This window comes from Coptis chinensis, chromosome 4, assembly GCF_015680905.1.
Source record: "Coptis chinensis isolate HL-2020 chromosome 4, ASM1568090v1, whole genome shotgun sequence".
NCBI classification, from domain to species: domain Eukaryota; kingdom Viridiplantae; phylum Streptophyta; class Magnoliopsida; order Ranunculales; family Ranunculaceae; genus Coptis; species Coptis chinensis.
This window is the reverse complement of record NC_141459.1, coordinates 53,618,570-53,642,501: the sequence shown is the minus strand read 5'-3', so window position 1 is coordinate 53,642,501 and position 23,932 is coordinate 53,618,570. Positions and strand designations below refer to the sequence as shown.

General features: G+C 36.0%; 2 protein-coding genes and 1 long non-coding RNA gene across 6 annotated transcripts; 2 read left to right on the top strand and 1 right to left on the bottom strand.

Moving 5' to 3' along the window:
- Positions 1-277: 277 nt before the first annotated feature.
- LOC147503989 (uncharacterized) lies at positions 278-2,296 on the bottom strand. Its single transcript, XR_015220316.1, has 3 exons — positions 2,182-2,296; positions 1,432-1,843; positions 278-641 (listed from the first exon to the last, which is right to left on the bottom strand). It is a non-coding gene; the product is annotated as an uncharacterized LOC147503989 (long non-coding RNA).
- A 3,486-nt stretch (positions 2,297-5,782) lies between these two features.
- LOC147503988 (protein FAR1-RELATED SEQUENCE 5-like) lies at positions 5,783-6,610 on the top strand. The gene has a single exon (XM_086605035.1). It carries the CDS (start codon positions 5,783-5,785, stop codon positions 6,608-6,610), a length of 828 nt encoding a protein of 275 aa, XP_086461161.1.
- Positions 6,611-10,159: 3,549 nt separating this feature from the next.
- LOC147503987 (uncharacterized) lies at positions 10,160-15,740 on the top strand. 4 transcript variants are annotated; one of them, XR_015192895.1, is made up of 8 exons: positions 10,160-10,572; positions 12,589-12,671; positions 12,808-12,930; positions 13,015-13,773; positions 14,064-14,283; positions 14,477-15,054; positions 15,175-15,477; positions 15,577-15,740. XR_015192895.1 is itself a non-coding variant. In XM_086557105.1 (6 exons), the coding sequence occupies exons 1-6, from the start codon at positions 10,284-10,286 to the stop codon at positions 15,004-15,006; spliced, it is 2,004 nt and encodes a 667-aa protein (XP_086413231.1). In that variant the 5' UTR covers positions 10,161-10,283; the 3' UTR covers positions 15,007-15,565. The 4 variants fall into 4 exon arrangements, 1 of the variants encoding a protein (XP_086413231.1); XR_015192894.1 differs by having other exon boundaries at positions 10,161-10,572; positions 14,477-15,351; positions 15,431-15,477; XR_015192893.1 differs by having other exon boundaries at positions 10,161-10,572; positions 14,477-15,477.
- Positions 15,741-23,932: the final 8,192 nt, after the last annotated feature.

Below are 23,932 nucleotides of genomic sequence, written 5' to 3'. Positions count from 1 at the left end.
GCTAATGTTTCTGCTCATTTTCTACTATTAAACGTCGCAAAAGGTGCACCATATGCGACAGTTCAAATATCGTCAATAAAAAGCTATCATTAGACACAATTTTAAGTGTCACAAATTGTTCATTCTTTTGAAAATTAAGCCCTTTTTACCAATGATTTTAATTGTCGCAAACAAATTTTGGCGACAGTAATTGCATGAATTTCACAATTTTTGTTTTCGGGCTTTTACGTCGTTTAGCCTTGTTTGGACTTTAGCAGAATCACCTATAGTTCTATGCCTTGATTAACCTAAATATTTGAAACTTCCATACAATTAAAACAATAGAAAAGATTAACCACATAATAATATATATTAATCACCAAGACTTCCATACATTTAAGAATTAATAAAGAGTTGCATCATTCTTTACATAAATACATAAAGCTTTCAAGAGAGTTAAAATGACAAAAAGAAACAAGCTCCCACATCTAAAGCTTCTCGTGCTGATCTTTCTTGCTAGTTGAATGCCTCAGAAAATGCTAAAACATTGCAGGAGCACAAAATTGAATCTGGTACAAGCCGTCCTTACAAGGCCAAGCTTCAATGCTTAGAACACAAGTCCCTCTGCACAAGGCTAAGCAACTCTTAGAACACAAGTCCCTCTGTAACAAAAATGTCAAGTCACTTTCTAATACGTATTAAAAAAATAATAAGTATGGCAAAAGTTTTTAAAAAAAAAGTCCAAAAATCACCAATATATTATGAACTAAACTTGATCTTCCTTCAAAACAAAAGGATTACTTCGACAAAAGATGAAGACAACCCCCATAAGACAATACAATTACTAAGAAGCCCAAAATAGAAGTAAGAATGTAGTAGCTACCGTATGACATAATACAACTTTACAACTCACATATATATAGAATAAAATCAAGTAAACTTAAAATGGATGCTTATGATCTAAATAATCAAGTATTAATGGCTTCCCTTAAGTTTGGTGACCCAAAACATATAAACAGATAAAATTACCTAAGGTAAAAGTATGGACATCATCCCTAGCCAGAGTCAACCTAACATAATCCAAAATGTTCAACACCTAAAGCTACCAAACAAAAAAGACCAAGTATTCCAATTTTTAAATAGAAATTATAACCCAAAATAGAAACTAATTTTGCTCTAAGAAACTCCCACCCTTTTCACACTTAAGTTTCTATGATCATAGCTTCAGACAATGGGGTAAGTTGAAACTCAAAACACACAGATCCAATTCCAATAGTTTGTAGAACACAAAGAGATTCAACTAAGTAATTGAAGTGTTCCACAAACAAAGCAACATGACACATGTCCCGTGAATGTTGAGAAAGATAGTAAACCAACATATAATAGTAGAAAACTTAAAATTCATACAGAAACAATGACCAGCATATATTATAGAAAATTTAGGATTTGTACCACAGTTAAGGATCATCTTGAAACTTCTACATGAGCAAATCTAATAAGCATTGTTGTTCCTTGATACTTGCTTGTTAAACATCCACGTTAAGGACCAGGTACCTTACCTAAGCACAAAGCAATAAACAACAATACATTTTAGGAATAATATAATACTATGAATACAAAGAAATGTAGGATAAACATACTGATTCGATGATTAAATAATACGTACATTATATCCATGCATAACAAATGCCAATAAGAATGAGAATAACAATGACAATATGATACCACCAATCCAACTATACTAAGATTGTTCATGTTTAGCATTTTAGCAATCCACTTTGTTTATTGTGCCTCCCCACCTCCTTTCACATTAAAGTATTTCTATCCTTTGGCCTTTGACTCAAATTTGCTACTTGTGTTGTGCCTACAAAACTCGAAATGAAATAGATTGAATAAGATTTATACACATTAACCATTTACCAATTAAATGCGAGAACCAACTAATGTTCAAATGCAAGACAAACATAACCAAATTGTCCCAAACACGATTCAGTGCACCACATCAAGAATTAGAAGCAACATTAAATAATCTTCTAAACAGCAACAACACACTTGCAAAATGAGAAACACAAAAACAATTATATATATTAAAGCAATATATCTACAATATATCAACTTGTATCTAAGGGTTAAGACTCCTATATGAACGGAAAACTCAAAACTCACTCTGAATTTTCTACAAACTAAAAGAATTTTGCTTACCTACCAAACTCTCCATTAGTAACAAACGACAAAAGAGAAAATTGTAATATTTTCTTCTGCTTCAGTTATGTTCCCATTCGATTTCCAGGAGATGAGTGAGTTTCTTCCAATGATAAATTTCTTGTACATGGAAGTGGAATCCACATAAAACATTTCACAAAAACCTTAACTTTACCGAAATGATAAGATAAAAATCAATCAATTGAACAATATAGATAAAAATTACCTTCATTCCTAGGAAAGTACACACCCAATTGGGTTTCATTCCATTTCAGATGGCGCTAGGCATTGATGAAAGAGTGAGAGTGAGAAAGAGAGGGAGAGGGCAGGATGAGATCGTCTAATTTTTTTTAGGGTTAGTCCCTTTTCTTTTGTTTTTAATATATTTCACAAATAATAATTGCTAGCGAAACGAAATGTAGCTGAAGATAGACGTACAATGACGATATTCCAAAGCGTTGGCAATGCCATTTTACTAGCGACAATATCTATCATGACCGAAATTTACAGCCTATTAACAACGCTTAAATCGTCGTAGAAGAGTTGGTTATAATTTTATAATATTTCGAAGTCCTATTTCTGACGAAAAGAACATCGCCAAAGTGGTAAGATTATCCTAAGATGAAAAATGTTTAGGGACGAAGAAAAGTATCGCTAATTGTATTCATTGGCTACGTTTTTCTTGGCGTCGCAAATAGTTTTGTCGCTAAAGAAGGCATTTGTTGTAGTGGCTTCAATCCATAACATTAGCCATCCCTAACTTATAGCTAGTTCAATACCCTTCAGGATAGCTAAGCATTCAACTCTAAAGTTTGACCCATTACCAATATTTTTGCATAAAGACAGTTTAAAAGACCCTTCGAAGTCTCTAAAAGTCACGCTAATACCCGAAGGACCTGGATTGCCAAAGGTAGCACTAGGGCTAGCAATGGGTCGGGTAAGAACCGATACCCGATCCAGTCCAAACCAATAAAAGCGGGTCGGGGACAGATAGTTATCATATTGGACCGGTTCTGGGTCTTGAAAATCAGAACTAGACTCTTATTGGATTGGTTCTGGATTAAGTATGTACCGAACCGTTATGGGCCTAATCCAATTAAAATTTTTAGTCTTATTCTTCCTAATTTTCTTCCACCATATATTTCTATTACCTTATACAACATTGCAATATTTAAAGTTCCAAAATAAGATATGCAAAATACATATGTAATATTACGATGTTTTGTTACATAATAAAAAGATGGTTTCTATCTAGAGGAAAATCCTCTTTTACAGATTTGGATTTCAAATAATTCATTATGCATTTTTGATTTGTGTACCTTATTTTTGTGTTTAGCAAAAAAAAATTATTTAATATTTATATAACGAAAATTATGATCCAATTATTAAAAACTCGGTTCACCGGGTTAAAATTGAACTTATTGGTTCGAATGGATCGGATCCGGAATCAAAAAAAAAGTTTTCAGTTCGGTTCTGGTTCTCTAACTCAAATATCCGTTTGGGTCGGGTCCGGTTCTGGGTCTGTATTGTTGAAAAGCGGATCGGTTTTGGATTTGCCTATATCCGGACCGATCCAACCCATTGCCAGCCCTAGGCAGCACCATCAGTATTTATTTATTTCTTTAAGGGTTATTCATTTGAACAACTACTTGTGATATAGAACCACGTATAAGACAATGTACTCAAACTTTTTCCCATCGGAGATCATTGAAACTATACTCTTTTGGCTACCTACACGATCTCTTACAAGATTCAGGTGTGTATCGAAATTATGGAATGCTTTACTTTCAGATCCTATTTTCATCTAAAAGCATTTAGAATTTAGACTCCTGATCCAATATATAAGGATTATTTATTTATTTTATTTTAGGGTTGTTTAATTATTGTCTACTTTTCATCAATAGAATGAAATAGAAATAAGAGTCTTCATGTAGTCAAACAATAATGGTCTAATCGAGAATGCTTCGATCTATACCCTAGTTAGAAATATGTCTAGACTTAGATTCCTATCCAAGTTGGCAAAATTCAAGTGAATTTTAATGAGCTATGGTCCATTAGAACGAACTATATATACATGAAAAGAAACACAACAACTTGGAATTAAAAAGACGTCAATCCCGAGCCATTCTCACCATGGAATATGAATCCGGCCCACAACCCCAGATTTCCTAAACCACCTCACAAAAACTAAAATGTAGTTAATACTTTTAGTAGGATATACCGGACTTGTAATTATGCATATATCAAACATATATTAGTAAAAATGAACATATATGGTATCTTAATTCAAAGCTAATGCTTTTATGGAAGCATGGGAAAATAAGTGTCCAGTCTAGAGTTCATACATAGTAATTGTTGTTTCTATTTTCGTTGGATCTTGTTTAATAGGTAGATAATTTTTGTATTGTTTTATTTTAGGAGTCTTGCTAAACTAAGAGGCTCTGTTTTAGTAATATTAGCAATTGGTTGTAAGTCTATATGAGGCCCTTTAGAATGTATTGAATGGTGGTTTTTGGGATATTAATAAGGAGCCCACTATTGCCAATGGGACTTTTTCTTTTGCCAAGGGGTCTTTTTTGGTTTGCCAAAAGGGCCCTCTGACAATTGTTTCTACAACTAGTCATTTAAGGGAAATTTTATTGAAGATTTTATTTCGCGTCAAATAAAGCATGATGATATCTATCAAGAACCCGGGAAAAAAAAAAAAAAGCTAGAGTTCATGAATATTATCTTTCCTACCGCTCACATGAACTTCAGTTGATCTATTGTGGTTGAATGCTTCAATCTTCACCAACACAAGTTATCAGTTTTGGGTGGGCGTTCTACTATCTTTTTTTTCGTTGTATTGCATTCCTTTATGAATCCAACATTTAGTTGGGTGGGGATCCTAAAGGCTAAAGCCATGTAAACTAAATTGATTGAGATTGTTGATTGTTTGTGCAGAATCCAAAACACTTCATTGAAGTAAATAGTGAAACATACTCATTTTTCTTAAGCTAACACAAATTAGAGGAGTTGAATTACTTTGTGCAATAAATCTAAGTCTAGTTTCCTATAAGTGTATGACATGTTAACTAAGTATAATTGAAATCTAAGATTGTAATGTGAGCGAGTAAGCATTTTTTATGGTGCTTGCTTTTCTGGTTTGTTGATTGTTTAAAAACTTTAGATTGCTTGCGCTTGATATGATCATAGGAATGTACAGGGATGTACTTTGAGTTCAAAAATACGTTATTCAATCAAAGTATAGAAACTAACCATTTACTAGTGTTAATATTACTTCTTCTTTCTTTTTTTTTTTTTTTTTATTTGATTGCAGAAGAACACATTTTATGAGGAATATGGATGTGGATATTACTGAGCAATACACGGAAAACAGAGAATAACCCAATGTCATCACTTATAATGAGAATGAAGAAATCTTTGAACATGGAAAGATGCTTCCACCACCAATAAGGAAATTCCAGGGTTGTGAACAAGCTTAAGCATATTTTCTTTTTTTCCTTATACTAAGGATATGCAACAACCATACGAGATTCTTAGAGAGAGAAATATGTGACAATTGGTTGTGATAGAAGGGGTACTTATATATCAAAATAGGATGAATATTGTGGCTAAAGAGCAAAAGAGAAAAACCAGTTCTCGACTTATAAACTGCCTTTTTCGAATTAAAGGCATCAAAGTTGATGGTTATTGGATACTTAAAGTACAAAATAGAGATCATAACCACGAAGCATCAAGCGATATGTTTGGGCATCCTTCTTTTCGCCGGTTTTCTGAGAATGAGATTGTGAGGATCAAAGAAATGTCTAAAGCAGGCATATTTCCGCGCCAAATGCTTACCTCACTTCGGCAGGCAAATCTAGACTTTAAAGCAATATCTAAGACTGTTTACAATGCCAAAGACAAGATCCGAACAAAAGAGTTACAAGGGCGGACCCCTATTCAAGAATTATTGGAGGAACTATCTAAAGGTGGGTTTACACATAACTATAAATGCGATGTAGAAGGGCACCTTTCACATTTGTTCTTTGCACACCCTTTGTCAATCACATTAAGCAGGAGTTACCAAAATGTCTTTGTGATGGATTATACTTACAAGACTAATAAGTTCAAGATGCCATTACTTGATGTTGTTGGCATCTCATGCTTTAACACTTCATTATATTCATGTTTTGCATTCTTATTGAAAGAGGAAGAATGTGATTATGTTTGGACGCTTCATATGTCCAAAAAAATGTTGGGTACCGATGAGCCTATAGTGATTGTCTCAGACGGGGAATTTGCTCTTATGAATGCTATCAAGGAAGTATTTCCAAGGACGACTACCAACCTTCTGTGTTTCTGGCACATAAAAAAAAATGTTTTGGCAAACTGTAAGGTGCACTTTGAGGAAGAAAAAGATTGGGAAGCATCTTTGTCTAGGTGAATAGAACTAGTGAAATCTAATTCTATATCTTTGTATAATGAAGCATGGAAAACATTTGAACTCTCTTATAAAGAAAAGCATATTGCCATTGACTGCATCAAAAACACATGGTTGCCTTTCAAAGAGCGTTTTGTAAAAGAATGGACAGATATTCACTTGCACTTTGGAAATCGGGTTACTTCAAGGGCTGAAGGTGCACATGTTGTCCTTAAGAAGTATTTGCAAATTTCTACTCGTAATCTCCAAGTGGCAACAGAAAAGATATGCCTTGCAGTTGAAAATAATTATCACCAAATCAAGACATAACTTGCAAGTGAGAAAATTAGAATCTCCCATAGCATATATGTGTTCCATTATTTAAAGAGCTTGTTCATGGTGTATCACTGTTTGCAGTGGAGAAGCTTAATGCGCAGTATAAATTAGCTTTGTCTAATTCACCATTGTTAGCATGCGTGTATAGGTCATTTTCAAGCTAGTATGGGTCTTCCTTGTGCACATATGATGAGAAACATGAAGGATGGATTGCACCTTTTTTATGTGCACTCACAATGGCGACTCGATAAGCACTCATTTGAAGATGGCGGTACTTGTTCAAGCAATGGATGGAAATGATAAACTAAAGGTTTAATTTCAAGAATTGGAAAACAAATATCAGGAATGACCTATCGTACAAAAGGATCAGAAGCTGCTCAAAGCCATTTGTCTCAACTTATAAATTTGTCACAACCCCTCGTGTTTAATCCAATTGTCCGTCAGGATCCAAGGCTAAGAAGATATCAAACTCGACCACTAGAGATCCTTCACAATTTGAGATTGTAGAAAAAGCAAGGAAATGCAACTTGTGTAAAGAAGGTGGTCATAATTCCTGAACGTGTCCACTTGGTGTAGCAAATGCTATTCCAGTTACTAGAATCCCCTTGAATTCACTGGATTTGAATTCTCTGCCTAGTAACTTTGTGAGACTAACAGGTTGGTTCGTTAAAGCATTTCCATGTTTCCCAACTTTATGCATACTGCTTACGTAAGATATTCTCTTAACAATCCTCTTACTTATTCTTTTTCTCCTCTACACTTAGTAGCTAAACTGTGGTGTTTTTTTTGGTAGGTAGGGATTTTTTTGCAAATACGTAATCAGACACATCAGAGGAATAGATAATATATTGGAAGAAAGTACGACATACAACTATTATGTCAATTCATGAGCTATGCAGCTGCATAATCTTGTCGACAAAGACTCTTATTTTTTTTCCCCAATTAAGTTTAATAATGGTATATTGGAGCAAGATACTATGTTAGCCTAATGAAATTTTATACTTTTAATTGATTTCAAGACTAGTTCATCAGACACATCAGAGGAATAAACAATATATTGGAAGAAAGTACGACATACAACTATTATGTCAATTCATGAGCTATGCAGCTGCATAATCTTGTCGACAAAGACTCTTTTATTCCCCCAATTAAGTTTAATAATGGTATATTGGAGCAAGATATTATGTTAGCCTAATGAAGTTTCATACTTTTAATTGATTTCAAGACTAGTTCATCTTTACTTAGTTTTCTATCAATTTTTGGCAATGTTGTTTACTGTGGGCAGTTCTTTCGCTTGTTGTTTCAGAAACATGATCCCACCATAGTCGTCGTGGCGGCAGAAAATGATTAGACTATTAAAAAAAAAATCCTGGTATATGTTTTATATTTCTTATGTATGGAAAACGTTAAAAACGAATAATGGGTTGCTGGTGAGTGGTCATGACGGTTCAAAGGTAGGGGTTGCAATGTAGAACCTTTTAATTTACTCTCACTTACTTGATATATTTGGTCTTAAAGTCGTCCAACTAGATTCATGGCGCTTAAGTCATCTTTGTTGGGTGTTTTGGGAGTTAATTTGGCGGGAAAGATGAAAGTGGTGAACTCTACTATTCTAGGCTTGGTTTCTAAGTTTTTTTTTTCTGGGTTCTTGATAGATATCATGCCTTATTTGATGCGAAATAAAATCTTCAATAAGATTTCCCTTAAATAACTAGCTGTACAAACAGTTGTCAGAGGGCACTTTTGGCAAACCAAAAAAGACCCCTTGGCATAAGAAGAAGTCCCATTGACAATAGCAGAGTCCATTAATAAAAGTTGAGTTTTAGAGTTAAGCCTCTGTTTATTGTTGTGAGTTGAAGAGTTACGCCAATCGTTATACCCTGCATCAATTCTCCACAGACCGGAGCAACTCCTTTGCAGTTGTTGCACTTTTATGCTTAGTGAAATTAGATGCACATGTGCATCGTTTGGAGACGAGAAAACCAAATTACACTTCGTATTGGGACATACAATGGAATATAATTGGCCTGTTATAGTTTACTATTCTTGTTTTTGTGAACATTGGTGTTTTAATTTAGTGTCAATAACTAAATCGCAATGCATAAAACAATAAACTTGCACAAAAATTTATTTCTTTATATAAAATATTTTGAGGATCAGGCTTAGGTATTGGTATCCCAACCAACACTAGGTTTACACACTTTAACATGAACTTATATAAATCTATAAGACAAAAAATTGAAAACCATATAGATTGGAGGGGCTACAAACCCTAAAGTTTAACCGTTCCTAAGTTTAGGGTTTGTTTGCCATTTTTAAGTAGTGGACTTGAATCTTTTGGGATGGAACGATGTGAAATTTTTGAATGAAATCCCTTTCATTCAAATATTTATACCAATAATTTAAGTTTGATGGATATTATATAAGCTACAAGATAACAATGTTTACCCGACCAATTAGAAGGTTTCTTGCAATTTTAAGAAAAACAAATTAGTTTCAACGATTTCTCTTGTGAATGGAGGTCAATGTTGTTTACAGTGTTATTGACTGAGAGCAAGTCTAACTAGCTATAAAAGCATTCCCAATGCAAGGGAGTATGATGGGAAATTGAGAGTTTTCACTGCTTTGGAGCAAAAAACCCTTGCCCAATGTAAGGGTGACAATGACGGTGACTTGTCATTAAGTCAAAATGAAAATAGCAGTTGCTACCGAGATAGTAATTGAGTTGTGAACTTCGGACCGGATGTTTGATTCCATCTCGTATGTTTTTTTTTTTTAGAGACGGGATGTTTCATTCTGTCCGGCCATTTTTTCAATTTTTACATTCAGACGGAATCAAACATTCCGTTCGAAGTTTAAAGTCATCTCTACATTGGGCAACATTTTCTTGTTTTTCACCACAAAAGTAGCAAAGATGGGAAATAGTCCTAGGTGGAGGTGAAAAAAAGTGATTTGCATTGAAAATGCTTTGATCATTTTTGAATTGTGAAACTTATAATCGCAATGCAATGCAATGCAATGCAATGCATGTGGTGTTTGACCCGCCATTTTGCCACGCACTATGTATATTCTCTGGTAAGTTATTTGAGAGGTTAGATAACATTTTTCCCTTTTCCAATTATAGATAGAAATGTGCAACTAACAAGCACAATAGAAAAGCATACCCAGAGTCCACCAGTACACCAGGCCTCAAAAAGTGAATACCCACATACATACATCACTATTCGGTCAGTACTGTGGCAAAAGTGAGATTTCCAAAGTGAGAGAGAAAAAAAAACACTAGGTAGGGTCTACCCATTCCTCTATCTTTTCTTGTTCCAAACTCTCTCTGAACCCATTCATTGTTTTGAGGTAAATCATAATGAATGGATTTTTGGAATGGAAAGAAGTGTTTGTATCACAAGAGAAGGGGAATAGATTGGTACACTATTTTTTTAAAGATACTAGTGGGAATTCAATACTTGCTGTAGTGGGCACTGAGAGAAGTCTTAGGCATATGGTTTATGTTGTTTCAGATGAGTTTGTTCAGCTTTATGGCTCTCAAAAATCTATTACTTCTTCTTTTAAATGGCGATCCAAAAGAGAAGTTGTTGATTGGCTTACTTCTTCACTCTTGAAGCAACAACGCCACTCTTCACGAGATTTTTCAAGTATGTCTTTCCATCTTATATAGATTTTTTATTTTTCTATATCTCATTTACATTTTAAATCAACTATTGAGTTGACAATTGAATTTACTTGAGGCTGTCTCAGGTCTAAGGACAAACATATTTTGTTTATAAAGGCAGAGGATTTTTTGTTTGACGAGGAATTTAGAATGTGGATTGGAGTGAAATTGGTTTAAAGTCGGTAATAGGTAGTACGGTTGGGTTTGAGGATCCTGGAGGAACGACTTTCATTTTTTTTTCCTTTATGAGTGCTGTCACTTTACTGCTGATAACTTGCTATTTCTTAATTAATCTTGAGAGCAAATCTGAAGTGTTTGTGACAAAAATATCCAGCCCCCTGAGGTGTTTCTCTTTTGCAAGGTATACTTTTGGTTGGGCTATAGATTTTGGGTATCCTGTAGGAATGATCATTACTTCTTTTATTTCATTTTATTTTTTCACTTATAGAAGTTTTGGCTCTTTATTTTAGATGCCCATGCTAGCAGGCTTGACTCCTCAATGCACTCCACCATTGGAAGGACGTAGTAGGGTTCAAGTCAGTCCATTTCCAATGCAGCCTCCATATTTGGTGCCACATAATAGTTAGAGGTTTCCTTAAAGGTCTGTCTAGGATGAAAGTGGGGTACTTCAGTGCTAAACTGTATTTAAAACATTACCATTCATCCAAGCAATAAATACACTATCACGTGGTGACATGCTGGTAAAGCAATGATTCCTGGAGTCCCACATATGGGAGGTCGCATGACCACATCTTTGTTTTTGCAGTTAAGAAAATGCTAAAAGCGTCAGGGCGCAAGTTAAACCCACGAAGAATATCATTTAAGTAGTCATTTAACTGTTGTGCCACATGCCGCAAGATAATTTATCTTGAGAAGAGACACAGATAATACGCACGGAATGATAAGTAGTTCTCTTTTGACACTGTTGGCTTTGACTGTTTGGAGTTTGTTTTCCCATTTAATGAAATTTTTTTCATATACAAAATAAGAAAAAAAAATTGCATCCTTACCTGTTACCTTTATCTTTGTAACAGAAGATTACTGATCCTTTCTGGGACAATGCGAATAAGGAAGAAAAAATGAAGCTAAAAAGAAGAAAGAGAATTGTCGCTAAGAATAAATTAATGATGTATTTTCTGTGTTTAGCAGATGTAGTAGAACTCAATCACTCATAATTAATTCATTTGACATGTTCTATGTCACGTAATCACCAGTGATGCATTTGCTCTGTACTTCCTATATTCTAAAGTGACATAACTTTTGATCCGCTAGTTGGTTCTTGATAATTAGTGTTCTGGAAAGAGGTTGAATAACTTGCGCCAACGACTAAAGGTTTGACATCTGAATCCTCCTTTAAGCACCACTAGAGGCTACCTTTTGACATGATATGAATTCATCATTTTGGGGATCACACAATGACGTTAAAAAGTGACGTTTTTTTATGTGAAGAAGGATCAGATGATGAATGAATGATCCTTGACGCAGATGATCTGTTCTCTTTTAAAAGGACTCACCAATATCCTTCGTGACACCAGTATTAAAAATATTTCTGCTTCTATAAACATTCAATCACTTCTGTTTGGTGTATATTCAGACGCATTTTCTCTCACGAACACTATATACTGACCATTGATAAATATTACCCAGTTTTTGTATAGGGGTTTTGTTTTCTTGTAAGTTACACTGGCAGAGACACGTGTGTCCTTATTTGACACGGATACAAAGTGTCTGACACGGCGAACTATCAAAACCTGAGCCTCATTGGCTAAACAATCATTTGGTTATGCTATGTATCACATACAAAATGCGTCCGTGTGTGTTTGACATGGACATGTGGATATGTATCTGACACAGATTATTGTTAAAATATGGTGTGCCCATGTAACATAGGTTTTCTTAGAATCTTACCTTACATGAGAGTTAGGTATTAAAAGAACTGTAATATATGGAACTTTTAATGTTTTGTTTTGCTGAGCAATATTAACTTTTCAACTGACAGTGTCACCAAGAAAATCTTTAGGATCTCCGGACTTCTCAATGAGTGGATTTGATGCTTCACGGGACCATCTATCTGACCACACGGTATGTTTAATGCTACACGTCATACCCCCTCATTTTTTCCTTTTTTCCACCTTTTTATTTTCCTTCTATGTTTTCATTTTTTGCATTTATCAGTTTAATTTATGAATTTATTCTTCTCTGTGGTTTCTTAACTCAGAACCAAATTGCAAGCAACCTACAAAGTCATGGTTCAGACATTTTCTGGTCGGGTGATTCCTGGACCTGTAGTAAACAGCTAAAGCATTACCCCGCATTTTTTAGGAATGGGATCCAAATCAATGTGAGCATCAACACTTTAATTACATCTTCCCTCTTTTCAGTAACCCTGTTGTTCATAAAACCCTCTGTTTCTTCTCGTGTCCAGATGCATTCCTTTGTTTTTGTTATGGCTAAAGAAGAAAACCGCTATCTCGCATACTTGGAGGATATGTATGAAGACCGTAAAGGACAAAAGAAGGTAAGAGCACGGTGGTTTCATGACAATCGGGAAGTTGCGCGTGTAGTCACCCTAAGAAATACGCATTCAAGAGAAGTCTTCATCACACCTCATGCTCAGGTCATCAGTGCAGAATGCGTTGATGGTCCTGCAACTGTTTTAATTCCTGAGCACTATGAGAAATGTTCAGCTGTCCTCCCTAATGATTCTTCAGCAATAATTAATCTCTGCTCAAGGCAGTTCCGAAACAATAAAGTAAAGCCCTTCGATTTGAGTAGATTGCGGGGCTATTTCAATCAAAAAATCCTCTTGTCATTAGACGAAGTGGAAGATTTAGGTCAAGAATGCACCATAAAGCAAGGAGCTAAGAAGACTAGAAGTTCCCGTCAAAGGTTTGTGACAAGTAATTCTGGCCTCAGAGTGTCAGCCGAGAGGAGCCCTGTAGATGCCTCTGGACCTACATATCAGAACATAAAATTTGGACATCTGGGTATGAGACCAACGGCTTTTAAGTACGTTGAGACCCAGCCATGGCCTTTTAAGGTTGATGACAGTGTAGAGTTGCTATGTCAAGATAGTGGAATCAGAGGGTGCTGGTTCAAGTGTACAATCTTGCACGTTTCTCGAAAGCAACTGAAGGTTCAATATGATGATGTGCAAGATGAAGATGGATGTGGCAATCTTGAGGTATGTCTGTGTATTAGTCAAATTTCGTCTTTTCCACCGCCGTCACATGCATTTGAACTATGAGGGGGTGTCCTTCCTCTTATTTGTCGTTGGCTTAGGCTAATTAGTTGCTCTTTTGGTGTTTTATTTTTTGGCCTTTAGTGATAAACATATTACTGAGCCACAAGTTTTCGAACAAGGACAATCGAAACACTATTTAGATATGTTGGTTGACTAGTTAGTACTCCAGGTGAATGTGACAGTTGGAAATCAAAAGGAGCTAATACTTATGTTTTTCTTATATTGTCTAGGAATGGATTCCTGCCTTCAGATTGGCAGCTCGTGACAAACTTGGAATGAGATGTTTAGGCCGCTTAACAGTCCGACCTTGCCCCCCTTCCCAAGATTTTGCAAAGGTTGTTTTTGAGATTGGATCTCCTGTGGATGCAGTATGGAATGATGGCTGGTGGGAAGGCGTGGTAACTGGAATTGACAACTGTGAAAATGATAAACTGCAAGTATACTTTCCGGGTAAGCCCTTCACCATACTTATTGTGTTTTGCGTTTTTCTTTTCCTATGCCACATTACAGCTCATGCAGTACTGTTCAATTGATTTGTCAAAAATTCAAAGACTGTTGAGTTTGTGGGCATTAAGCCGTTAACTTGCTTAATAAGTGACTATTATTTGGTAAGGAACATTAGTGTCTGTTTCTATATATTCAGGTGAAGATATCTTCTCAACTTTTGAAAGAAAGAATTTAAGGATCTCCAAGGATTGGGTGAGGAGTCAGTGGGTCGATATTGAGAGAAGGCCAGACATACTGTCTGCAATATCTGCAAATGTTAGTCCAGGAATGAAGCTATCTGCATGCTCCACAGCTGCTAAGGGCACTGAGTCCGGAAGCTCTGGAATATCAGAACGTGATGTTCCCACATTTCCTAAACTTGATACAGTTAAAGAAGATAAGCAAGAACTAATTGGTTCAACCAATTGTGATGGTCTTGCGGAAAATATGAAGACGGTGGAGTCGAAGAAGCGACCAAGGATTGAAGATGAAGGTGAGGGGGGTCTGAATTGGAATGAAGATCAAAATGAAGAAGCTGAAGATAAAGATGTTAATGGTGTTGAAGATAAAGATGTTAATGGTGCTGATGATAAAGATGGGGGAAAGGGCAACACGGAAGAGGATACTGTGGCTTCTGGGCCCCAAGGCCAAGCAGAAGTTGCAGCAATTGTGGAAGTGGTGGCTTAAGGTGTTGGAAGAGATCCCTTGCCAACTTTATGATGGTGATGCTGGTAGGTGAGCAGAAGATTTTGAAATTGTGCCTCATTTATCTGCGAGGATTATCTTGTAAATAAGATAAGAGATGATATTGTTCAAGAGGGTTTCAGTTTTTGTTTGACTAGGTAGAGTTGGCAGGTGTACAGGCAATAGAGATTGGTGAGGTTTAGCTAGTAGCAGAGAAGATTAGAAATATAATTCAACTGGAAAATTGGGATATCTGCTACCCCGTCTATGGCTCAGGTTGTTGTTCCATGAGCATCTGTGGCTGGCCGTGTCCTGAGATTATGTAACTGTTATATTTGACGACTGATGGTAATATGCTGTTTTATGGAAATTATTCCATATCATACTGGAAAATATTCTATTTTACTTCAAGTTCTTATGCAACCAGATATGGCCAGGATCTGCACAAGTATTGTCGCATTCACGCTCCTAAAGGTAACTTGAGTGCTTCATGTATGTTAAGAAGTGAAAACGCTGTTTGGTAGATGAAAAAAATATGATTGGTGTTTTGATTTATAACAAATATGTTCACAGGTTTGTGCATTGCATCATGCTGTGTCGGAAGTCTGAACACAAACTAGTGGTGTTTCTCCCTTTCTCGAAAAGAACTATTGCGATATAAAATTGAGTCACAGAAAAAAGGAATTGGGCTGTGAGTCATTCATTTCTTTAATATTCTATTTTTTATTTTTCGATAATCCTAGTTTATATATATATATATATGAACTTTCAAAATATAAATGATTACATGTCAGAAAGTTTGGTGGAGGCTCCAAACCAGAAAATGTTGCTGCCCATTTAGCAATTGAATGAGCCACCCCATTACAGGTTCTACTTATCTACTTAACAGCAAAATGGAAAATCAAAGGAGGTAGTACCATTTCGAATACTTTAAGGATAGGAGTACACTTCCAGTCCACTGATGTCAGGACTTCCTTCATGGCAGCAACGACAGTACTATTATCACCTTGAATTACTGCTCCTTCAGGAGAGTTAAGCTTCAACAACTTGCATGTCAATTCTGCAACTGGAAATTCAGCCTGTAAAGGACTACAGGCTTTGAATGTTGCTTGTATTATATTCCCTGCTGCACTTCTACATAGAACACATGCGGCTCCTCTGTTCAAAAGTTTGTCAAAAGTAGCATCATAAGAATAAATATTTCACCCATTAGGAACATTAGTAACAACTGTGGGGGTGACAACATTTCCAGCTGTTGTGCCTCCATCTTGCTTGGAAGCCTCTTGATGAATGTACCAAGCACTATTAGGAACTCTCCATATAGCTATATGAGAAGAATGCACATTCTCAAATTTAACATAAATCCGATGCTTCCATATTTCATGCATAAGGATAAAACAATATATAGCCCTCTATTACTAGTATCCTCCCAGTCATCATTATACCATGAGATAAACAATTCAATCCATTGTCTACAGTTCACAAAAGATTGAGAATGTATTCGAATGGCAGCCATAGGACCATACCATAAGCATTTAATCCACTCACATTCAAAGAAGAGGTGCATATCATATTCTATGCACTTATAACAGAAGCAACATCTGAGATCACCTTGAAAATTTCTAGACTGGAGGTCTCCAGTTGGGAGATAGTGCAATATATAATTTCCAGATAAAAGTTGTAGGTTAGCCTCCACTTTCAACTTTCAAATTATTCTGACAGATTTATAGTTAAGAGAATAACTTTGAGCATTTGAAGTCTTGCTGCATAGGTGGTTATAGGCAGTTTTAACAGTGAAACTCCCTTTAGGATGACCTAACCAAATTAGTTTATCTTGGAAATCATTGGGTCTGATGTGGATGAGACTGATGATGTGTTTGATAAAGAATGGGAACAATTATCATATCCTAGTTAAATTCCAGGTCATTGATTATAGACGAATGATATGATTGACTTTGAGAGAGTGGAGGGTAGTGTCATTAGGTTTGAAATTTTCTAAGGTGGTATTAATACCATTAATAGTAAACAAGTTGTAATTATGTGCACTATATAAGTAGTTTCCATGACATCCACTTGTAGCCAAAAGAGCAGTGTAAATAGATGCAACCACAAGAGACGTGGTTTCTCTTATATAAAATGTGAAAAAAGAAGTGGGTTGATAACGTAACCAACTTTACATCATGCCTTGGGTCTACCAAGCACAGGTAAGTTGGATGCAATGCAATTAGATGCCAATTTATCAGATGTCTTCATAGATGCTCAATGCTCATTGTGTAAATTGGTATTGCCTGAGCTACCCCCAGCCTGAGATAACCTTCCAACCAACCATCTTTTGAATTCTATCCACCAGAAACTCACTCACTCTTTTTTCTTGACAAAGCTATAGGTACTCCCGGATACTTTTCCGATTCACTGAAACTTCTTATCCTCCAAAGCTTCTTAAGAAACTTTTGCTGCATAGAATGAACATTAGTGCTAAAATAATTAAGTACTAGACTTGTCCCAATTAATTGCTTGTCCTGACGCCTTGTAATATCTCTTGATTACTACCTTCATAGAACTTGCCTCCTCAAAATTTGTTTTGCAGAACACTATTAAGTCATATGCATATATGAGTGAGATGGGTAAAAGGAATAGATCTTGGTTTGAGTTTGACTCTATGTATATTACCATTGGTCTCCTCTTGAAGGAGAAGTCTAGAAAGAGCTTCAGATGCAAGGATGAATATATAAGGGGAGATGGGATCCCCTCATGTTAGTCCCCTAAAATGAAATTAAAAATCTTGCTTAAGGGCGATCCATTAAGAAGTACACTGTAACAGTAGAGATGCACTTATGTATCAAACTTCTACACTTTCTTGAGAAACCCAACTGCCCAAGAATATGGTCTATAAAGCACCATTATATCCTATCAAAAGCCTCGGTCATATCCAATTTTATGGCCATCTATCCTTGTTTGTTTGTTTGTTTGTTTTGTTTGTTTTTTTTTTCCATGAAAAATCTCACTAGCCATATTGGTATTGTCCCCAATAGACCTGTTATATTCTATTAAAGGTAGTCTTATCCTTACAGAATGTTAGGCAGATCTTGATCGTCTCCATAATTTTTTTACATAGACCCCATTTTTTTTTTTTTTTTTTTGAAAAGGTATTCTTACAGTCTCTTAAAAAATGGCTATTTAGTTTTTGGGTCACTTCTTAATTGGATAATTTGTAGTTAGTCACCAACTGATCGCTTATTTGCATTTGGGCCAAAATTGACGGTAGCCTATCCATATTTTATATATTGACACATTTATCTTTAGGACCAAACTCTAATTTACCATTAAAGTTTGAGGGCCAAACCCTAAGTTTGAGATAAGACTCGGGTATTTAATAAAGGGCCTAAATTTGTTCGAATTGCAATTGTATGCTCTAATTATGATGCATCCTTCATGTAATTGGTAGTTGACCCTAAATATAATGACCAACTCTAAATTGACATCAAATTAGCCGCTAATTGGGGTGTACAAGTTTATGTTCTTGATACCATTATTATTATTATTATTATTATTTCGATAATCCCATCATCTTTATATACATATCAAAGATCCAAAACAGACTTTACAGACTCAAGACACAAGGGGTGTTGACTCCCTGAAAACTTGCTTGAGGGCCCAAGATGCAAGTCCATGTGCCAACCCATTCCTTGCTCTATTGACCCATACAAAAGAGCAGCCCTGAAGGCTCGCAGTTACAGACTTAACAAAACAGACAGTGGAAGAAATATTCCAACTAACAGAGGACATATTACAACTCTTAAAACTAGAAATAACAGAAGATGAATACCCTTCAAAGATGACAGAAGAAAGCTTCAGGTTAAGAGCCAAAAGAGCAGACTTCAGCTCCTATTGCTTTAGTTTGTTCCACATCCTTAGCATAAAACCTCCTAAAAGCAGCTCCTAGAATCAAGCCATCTGCATTCCTACAAATAACTCCAGCTGCTGCCTTACCATTAGACCTGTCAAAGCCAGCATCAAAATTAATTTTAGTCCAAGGTGCATCAGGAGGACACCAAGATCTAATAGTAATCAGAGGCAAAACATCAAAGAAATTAGGGTCATTGCTGGGAAGGAAGGCATCAAAGCATCTTAATCTTGATGCTTGAGTATGCTGTAAAAGTCTTCTGACATCCACAAATATCAAATCCATCCTAGCTTTATTCCTTCTAGACCAGATATCATAAAGGAGCAAAAGACAGTAATATCCTTTGCGATTCAAATCCTCATTCTTCACCCCACACCATCCAATGAATTCATTAAGCCAATCCAAAACATTCCAGTCAGGATGCAAATCAACATCCAACATTGCATCCGATACATACCATAATCTCTTAATCTAATCACAAAAGAAAAATAAATGATGAGCATTTTCTACACAATTATGACAAAAGCCACAGGAGATATCACCCCCAAACTTGTGTTTGTGAAGAATATCACCAGTTGGTAAACCTTTAGAATAGATTTTCCAAAGAAACAGTTGAGAAGCAGCATCTAACTTTAATCTCCAGAGCTTTTTAAGAGTGAGAGGATTAAAAGATGAACTTGATGGGGGATCAAACTGATTTGAGAGAAATTTGTATGCAAGTTTAACAAAAATTTGACCAAACTTGTCAGAAGGCCAAATGATGTGATATGGAATAGAAAGTGGTCGGATAATAATATGATTGATGGACAAGACAATCTGATTAGGAAACAATTCTCCTAATCTATTTTGGTTCTAAGAAAAATCTTCTTGGGAGATGAGATAATTGACTTTAAGATTAATAACTTCTGGTCCAGGATCTAGCAAATCTTTAAGAATAAGAGGTTTACCAAGATGAGAAAGCCATGGATCCTGGAAAATAGAGATATTACTCCCATCCCCAACCTTCCACAGAAACAGTTTGAGGGTTCTCACTATTCCTCTGAAGAAATAAGAGACATCCCCAGGAAGAGTTTTCATATCCACCATAGCTTCCAACATGGGATAAGCTGCTTTAAATAGATTGACCCACTTAGAATGTTCAGCTTTCACGAGCTTCCATCTATGTTTACTAATCAAAGCTTGATCCATCTCTCTGGACTTCCTGAACCCCAAACCTCCTTCCCCCTTGCTCCTACATAGCTTATCCCATCTAAGAGTATGATAGGATCTAGACTTATCAGTCCCATTCCACCAAAAGTCTCTGCTGAGCTTATCCAGCTTATTTGTGATTTTAATTGGAAGAATATAAGTACTCATTGTATATATTGGAACAACTTGAACAACATTTTTGATAAGAGTGGTTTTTCCTGTAGCAGAGAGAATTTTAGATTTCCATCCACTAATTTTCCTATGTACCTTTTCCACCAGATATTCAAAATCATTAGCTTTCTTTCTGCCCAGGAGAATGGGAACTCCAAGATAAATCTCCTTCTCATCAAACTTTCTGACTTTCCACCTTTTCATGAGCATCTTCTAATGCTTATAAGCAACATTACCACTGAAGAAAGCTCTAGATTTATCAAAATTGACAGCTTGACCAGAAGCTTTACAGTAATCTTCCACCACTCCTCTTATATTTGCAGATTCAATGAGATTTGCCTTACAAAAGATGAGAGAGTCATCAGCATAAAGCAGATGGCTAATGCTTGGGGCTTTTCTTCTAATATTTATACCAGAAATAGAACCTTCATCCTCAGCTAGGGCAATAAGTCTTGAGAAAGCTTCAACAACCATAATAAAAAGATAAGGAAATAGAGGATCCCCTTGCCTGATACCTCTTTCAGGAAAAACTTTTTCAAGAGGGGATCCATTCAACAAAACATTATAGGACACAGTACTAAGGCATTGCTGAATTAATCTTCTCCATTTCTCAGAGAACCCTAACCTTCCCATGATCTGATCCACAAACCTCCATTCAACTCTGTCAAAGGATTTGGCCATATCCAACTTAACACCCATCCAACCCTGTTTATGTTTATTTAATTTCATCATCCTATGCATAATTTCACTAGCCAGACCAATATTGTCACCAATAGATCTGCCTTTAACAAAAGCCCCTTGAAGAGGTGAGATAAATTTATGTAAATGAGCTTTCAACCTAGAAGCCAGAATTCTAGAAATGATCTTATATGAAAAATTACAAAGATTGATAGGTCTAAATTTTGTAATATGTTCTGGGTTAGGGATTTTGGGAATGATAGTGATAAAGGATTCATTGAGGCAAGGTGAAAGTTTCCCATAGATAAAAAAACTCTTTAACAGCTAGTGAGATATCTGGACCAATAATATCCCAGTATTTATGGAAGAAAATGCCTTGAAAACCATCAGGCCCAGGGGATTTTAGAGCTCCCATGTTTTTAACAGAGTTCCAGATATCCGAATCAGAAGGAACTTGGGTGAGAAGAGTGTTTTCCTTAGGGGTGATACAAGAGCTGAAAAGATTGAGAACTTTCTCATTTGGAGGAATGTTATCTGAAGTGAAGATATTCTTGAAATATTGATTGACATTCTCTCTTATACCTTTCCAATAATCACTGTCACAACCTCCTTCATCATTCCTGAGCTTCTCAATATTATTCTTTCTTCTCCTGTAGATAGTAGATAAATGAAAAAAATCTGGTATTTCTGCCACCTTCAGCTACGTAGTTAAACCCAGCTTTCTGTTTCCAACAACTTTCCTCCTTTTTCAATAAATTTAACAGCTCTTTTTTCAAGGAATCAATCCTAGAGTAGTTTTCTTCAACCAGCATATCATCAGACATAACCTTTTCCAAAGCTTGCCTAACCTTTTTATTATTCAAGAAAACATTCCCAAAGACTTCCTTATTCCATTTCTTCAGCTTCTTACTAGTGAACTTTATCTTTCTGTGTACTGTTAAGGTAGGCATGCCAACATAATTATCAGGGGAGGAATCCTGCCAGGCATTTGCAATGGTGTCCTTACAAGAAGGATCATGAGTTCACATCTCAAAGAAGTGAAAATGTTTACACAGAGGAGCAGTAGAACCATCCAAATTGATAGTAAGAGATAGATGATCAGAAGAAGCACAGGGGCTATTATGTAAAGAGACATGAGGGAATAACTCAAGCCAATCAGGTGTGGTTAAAGCTCTGTCCAGTCTCTTCAGAATATGATTGCCAAAGAAACGATTATTAGACTAAGTGAATTTGGATCCTCTATACCCCATATCAACAAGACCAATATCATAAATCATCTCATTAAAATCATTCAAACATTTAAAATTAATACCATTCCCCCCAATTTTTTTATCAGCTGAGGAAATAGCATTAAAATCACCAAACAAGAGCCAGGGACCTGGAATTAGAGGAGAGAGATCTCTAAGCTCATCCCAGACCCTCTTCCTAAAGGCAGCAATAGGTTCACCATAAACAAAGGAAAAAAACCAATCATTATTAGAAAGATAATTAGAAATCTTGCCTATGATATGATTAGAGGTTGCTCGCATGATATCAATCTGGATACCTTCTTTCCAAAAAACAGTAAGCCCACCCTTTTTACCAACTGCAGGAACAAAACAACTACCACCATACTTAATCCTTTTTCCAACTAACTATAACTTTTTCTCAGATGCCTTGGTCTCAGCTAAACAGATAATATCAGGATTTGAGACCAAGATTAGGTCCTTTAGTGATTGAATTGTCGTGGAGGAACCAATTCCCCGACAATTCCAGGCTTCAATCGTCATGAAAACCGAGGCAACTGAGAAGGGTCAATCACCGCGAACCCACCAGAGCTAGAACTATCAGAGCTATCAGAAGACCCCTCAGAAGGATCAGAACCCTTGTAAGAAACATAACCACTTGTAGATGAAGACTCCTTCCCACTAGACAGACCACCATTTCCATATGAGCAAAAACTAGGATTACTAGAATCATACACATTAGCAAAGGCAGGATTAAGGGAGCTACCAAGGGAAGACACCAAGATAAACCCATAAGAATCTTCCTTTAAGAAATGATCTTTGTAGCAAGAACCAGAGTAGGTGCCACAACAGGAGAATCCATATCCACCCTCTCCAAAAACTCCTCTTTCATCTTCATGGTCAGTAGCACTAAGATCTCCACTTTCAGCAGTATGATCAGCATCAGAACCAGGTACCACAAAAGACGACCCTAGAAAACCCTTATTGTCCTCTTTAGGAGCAACATGCAAAACTGACTTTCCATGCTCAATTGGCTTTTCACTTTCTTCTATATTATCTACACATTCCACAAGAGGACCTTTACTCAAAAGAATCCCATAAAAAAATTGTCTTTGAATCCTTTTTCCATCTTCTAAAACTTCATCCTTATGAAACCCATCCATTTTTTTTTCTCTCTGTTATCCTTTACTGAATTTTTGGATTCCTCCAGATCTTTTTTTAACCCATCCTCCCAATGCCTATTATTTCTTCTTTTCCAACGTGCACTAGCTGAAGGACAAAGCTCCTTCCCCACTGGATAAGGAAGATTACTATTACTCTTTTTTTTTTCTCTTGGAAATCCTTTATTCAACCGTATGAAACTCCGAAAACTCAAACACCCTTTTGATAGCTATTCTATGAACCACCAAGATATCTTCTCTAACCAGAAAAATGACATGAGTAATGAGCACATGCGTTGAACAACCAGCTTTTCCTTCTTCCAAGGAGACCTCGTAAGACTCATTATCTTGTTTCTCGATATTCTTAGAGATATTTGGATAAAAATAAGGCAACCCGTCAGGAAAAATGGGTACAACCTTAGAAATACTTGAAAGAGTAGATGCTAGAGAATGTTTTGTGTAAGATGGATTTTTTTTGTTTTGGAGAAATAAATGCTTTCCTATGTGATTTTGAGATGGGTAAAAGAGATACTGGGTTATACAGATGGGCTTTTGATTTCGTATGGGCTTTTGAAGGGATAAAGCTTTTCAAAGGCTTAGAA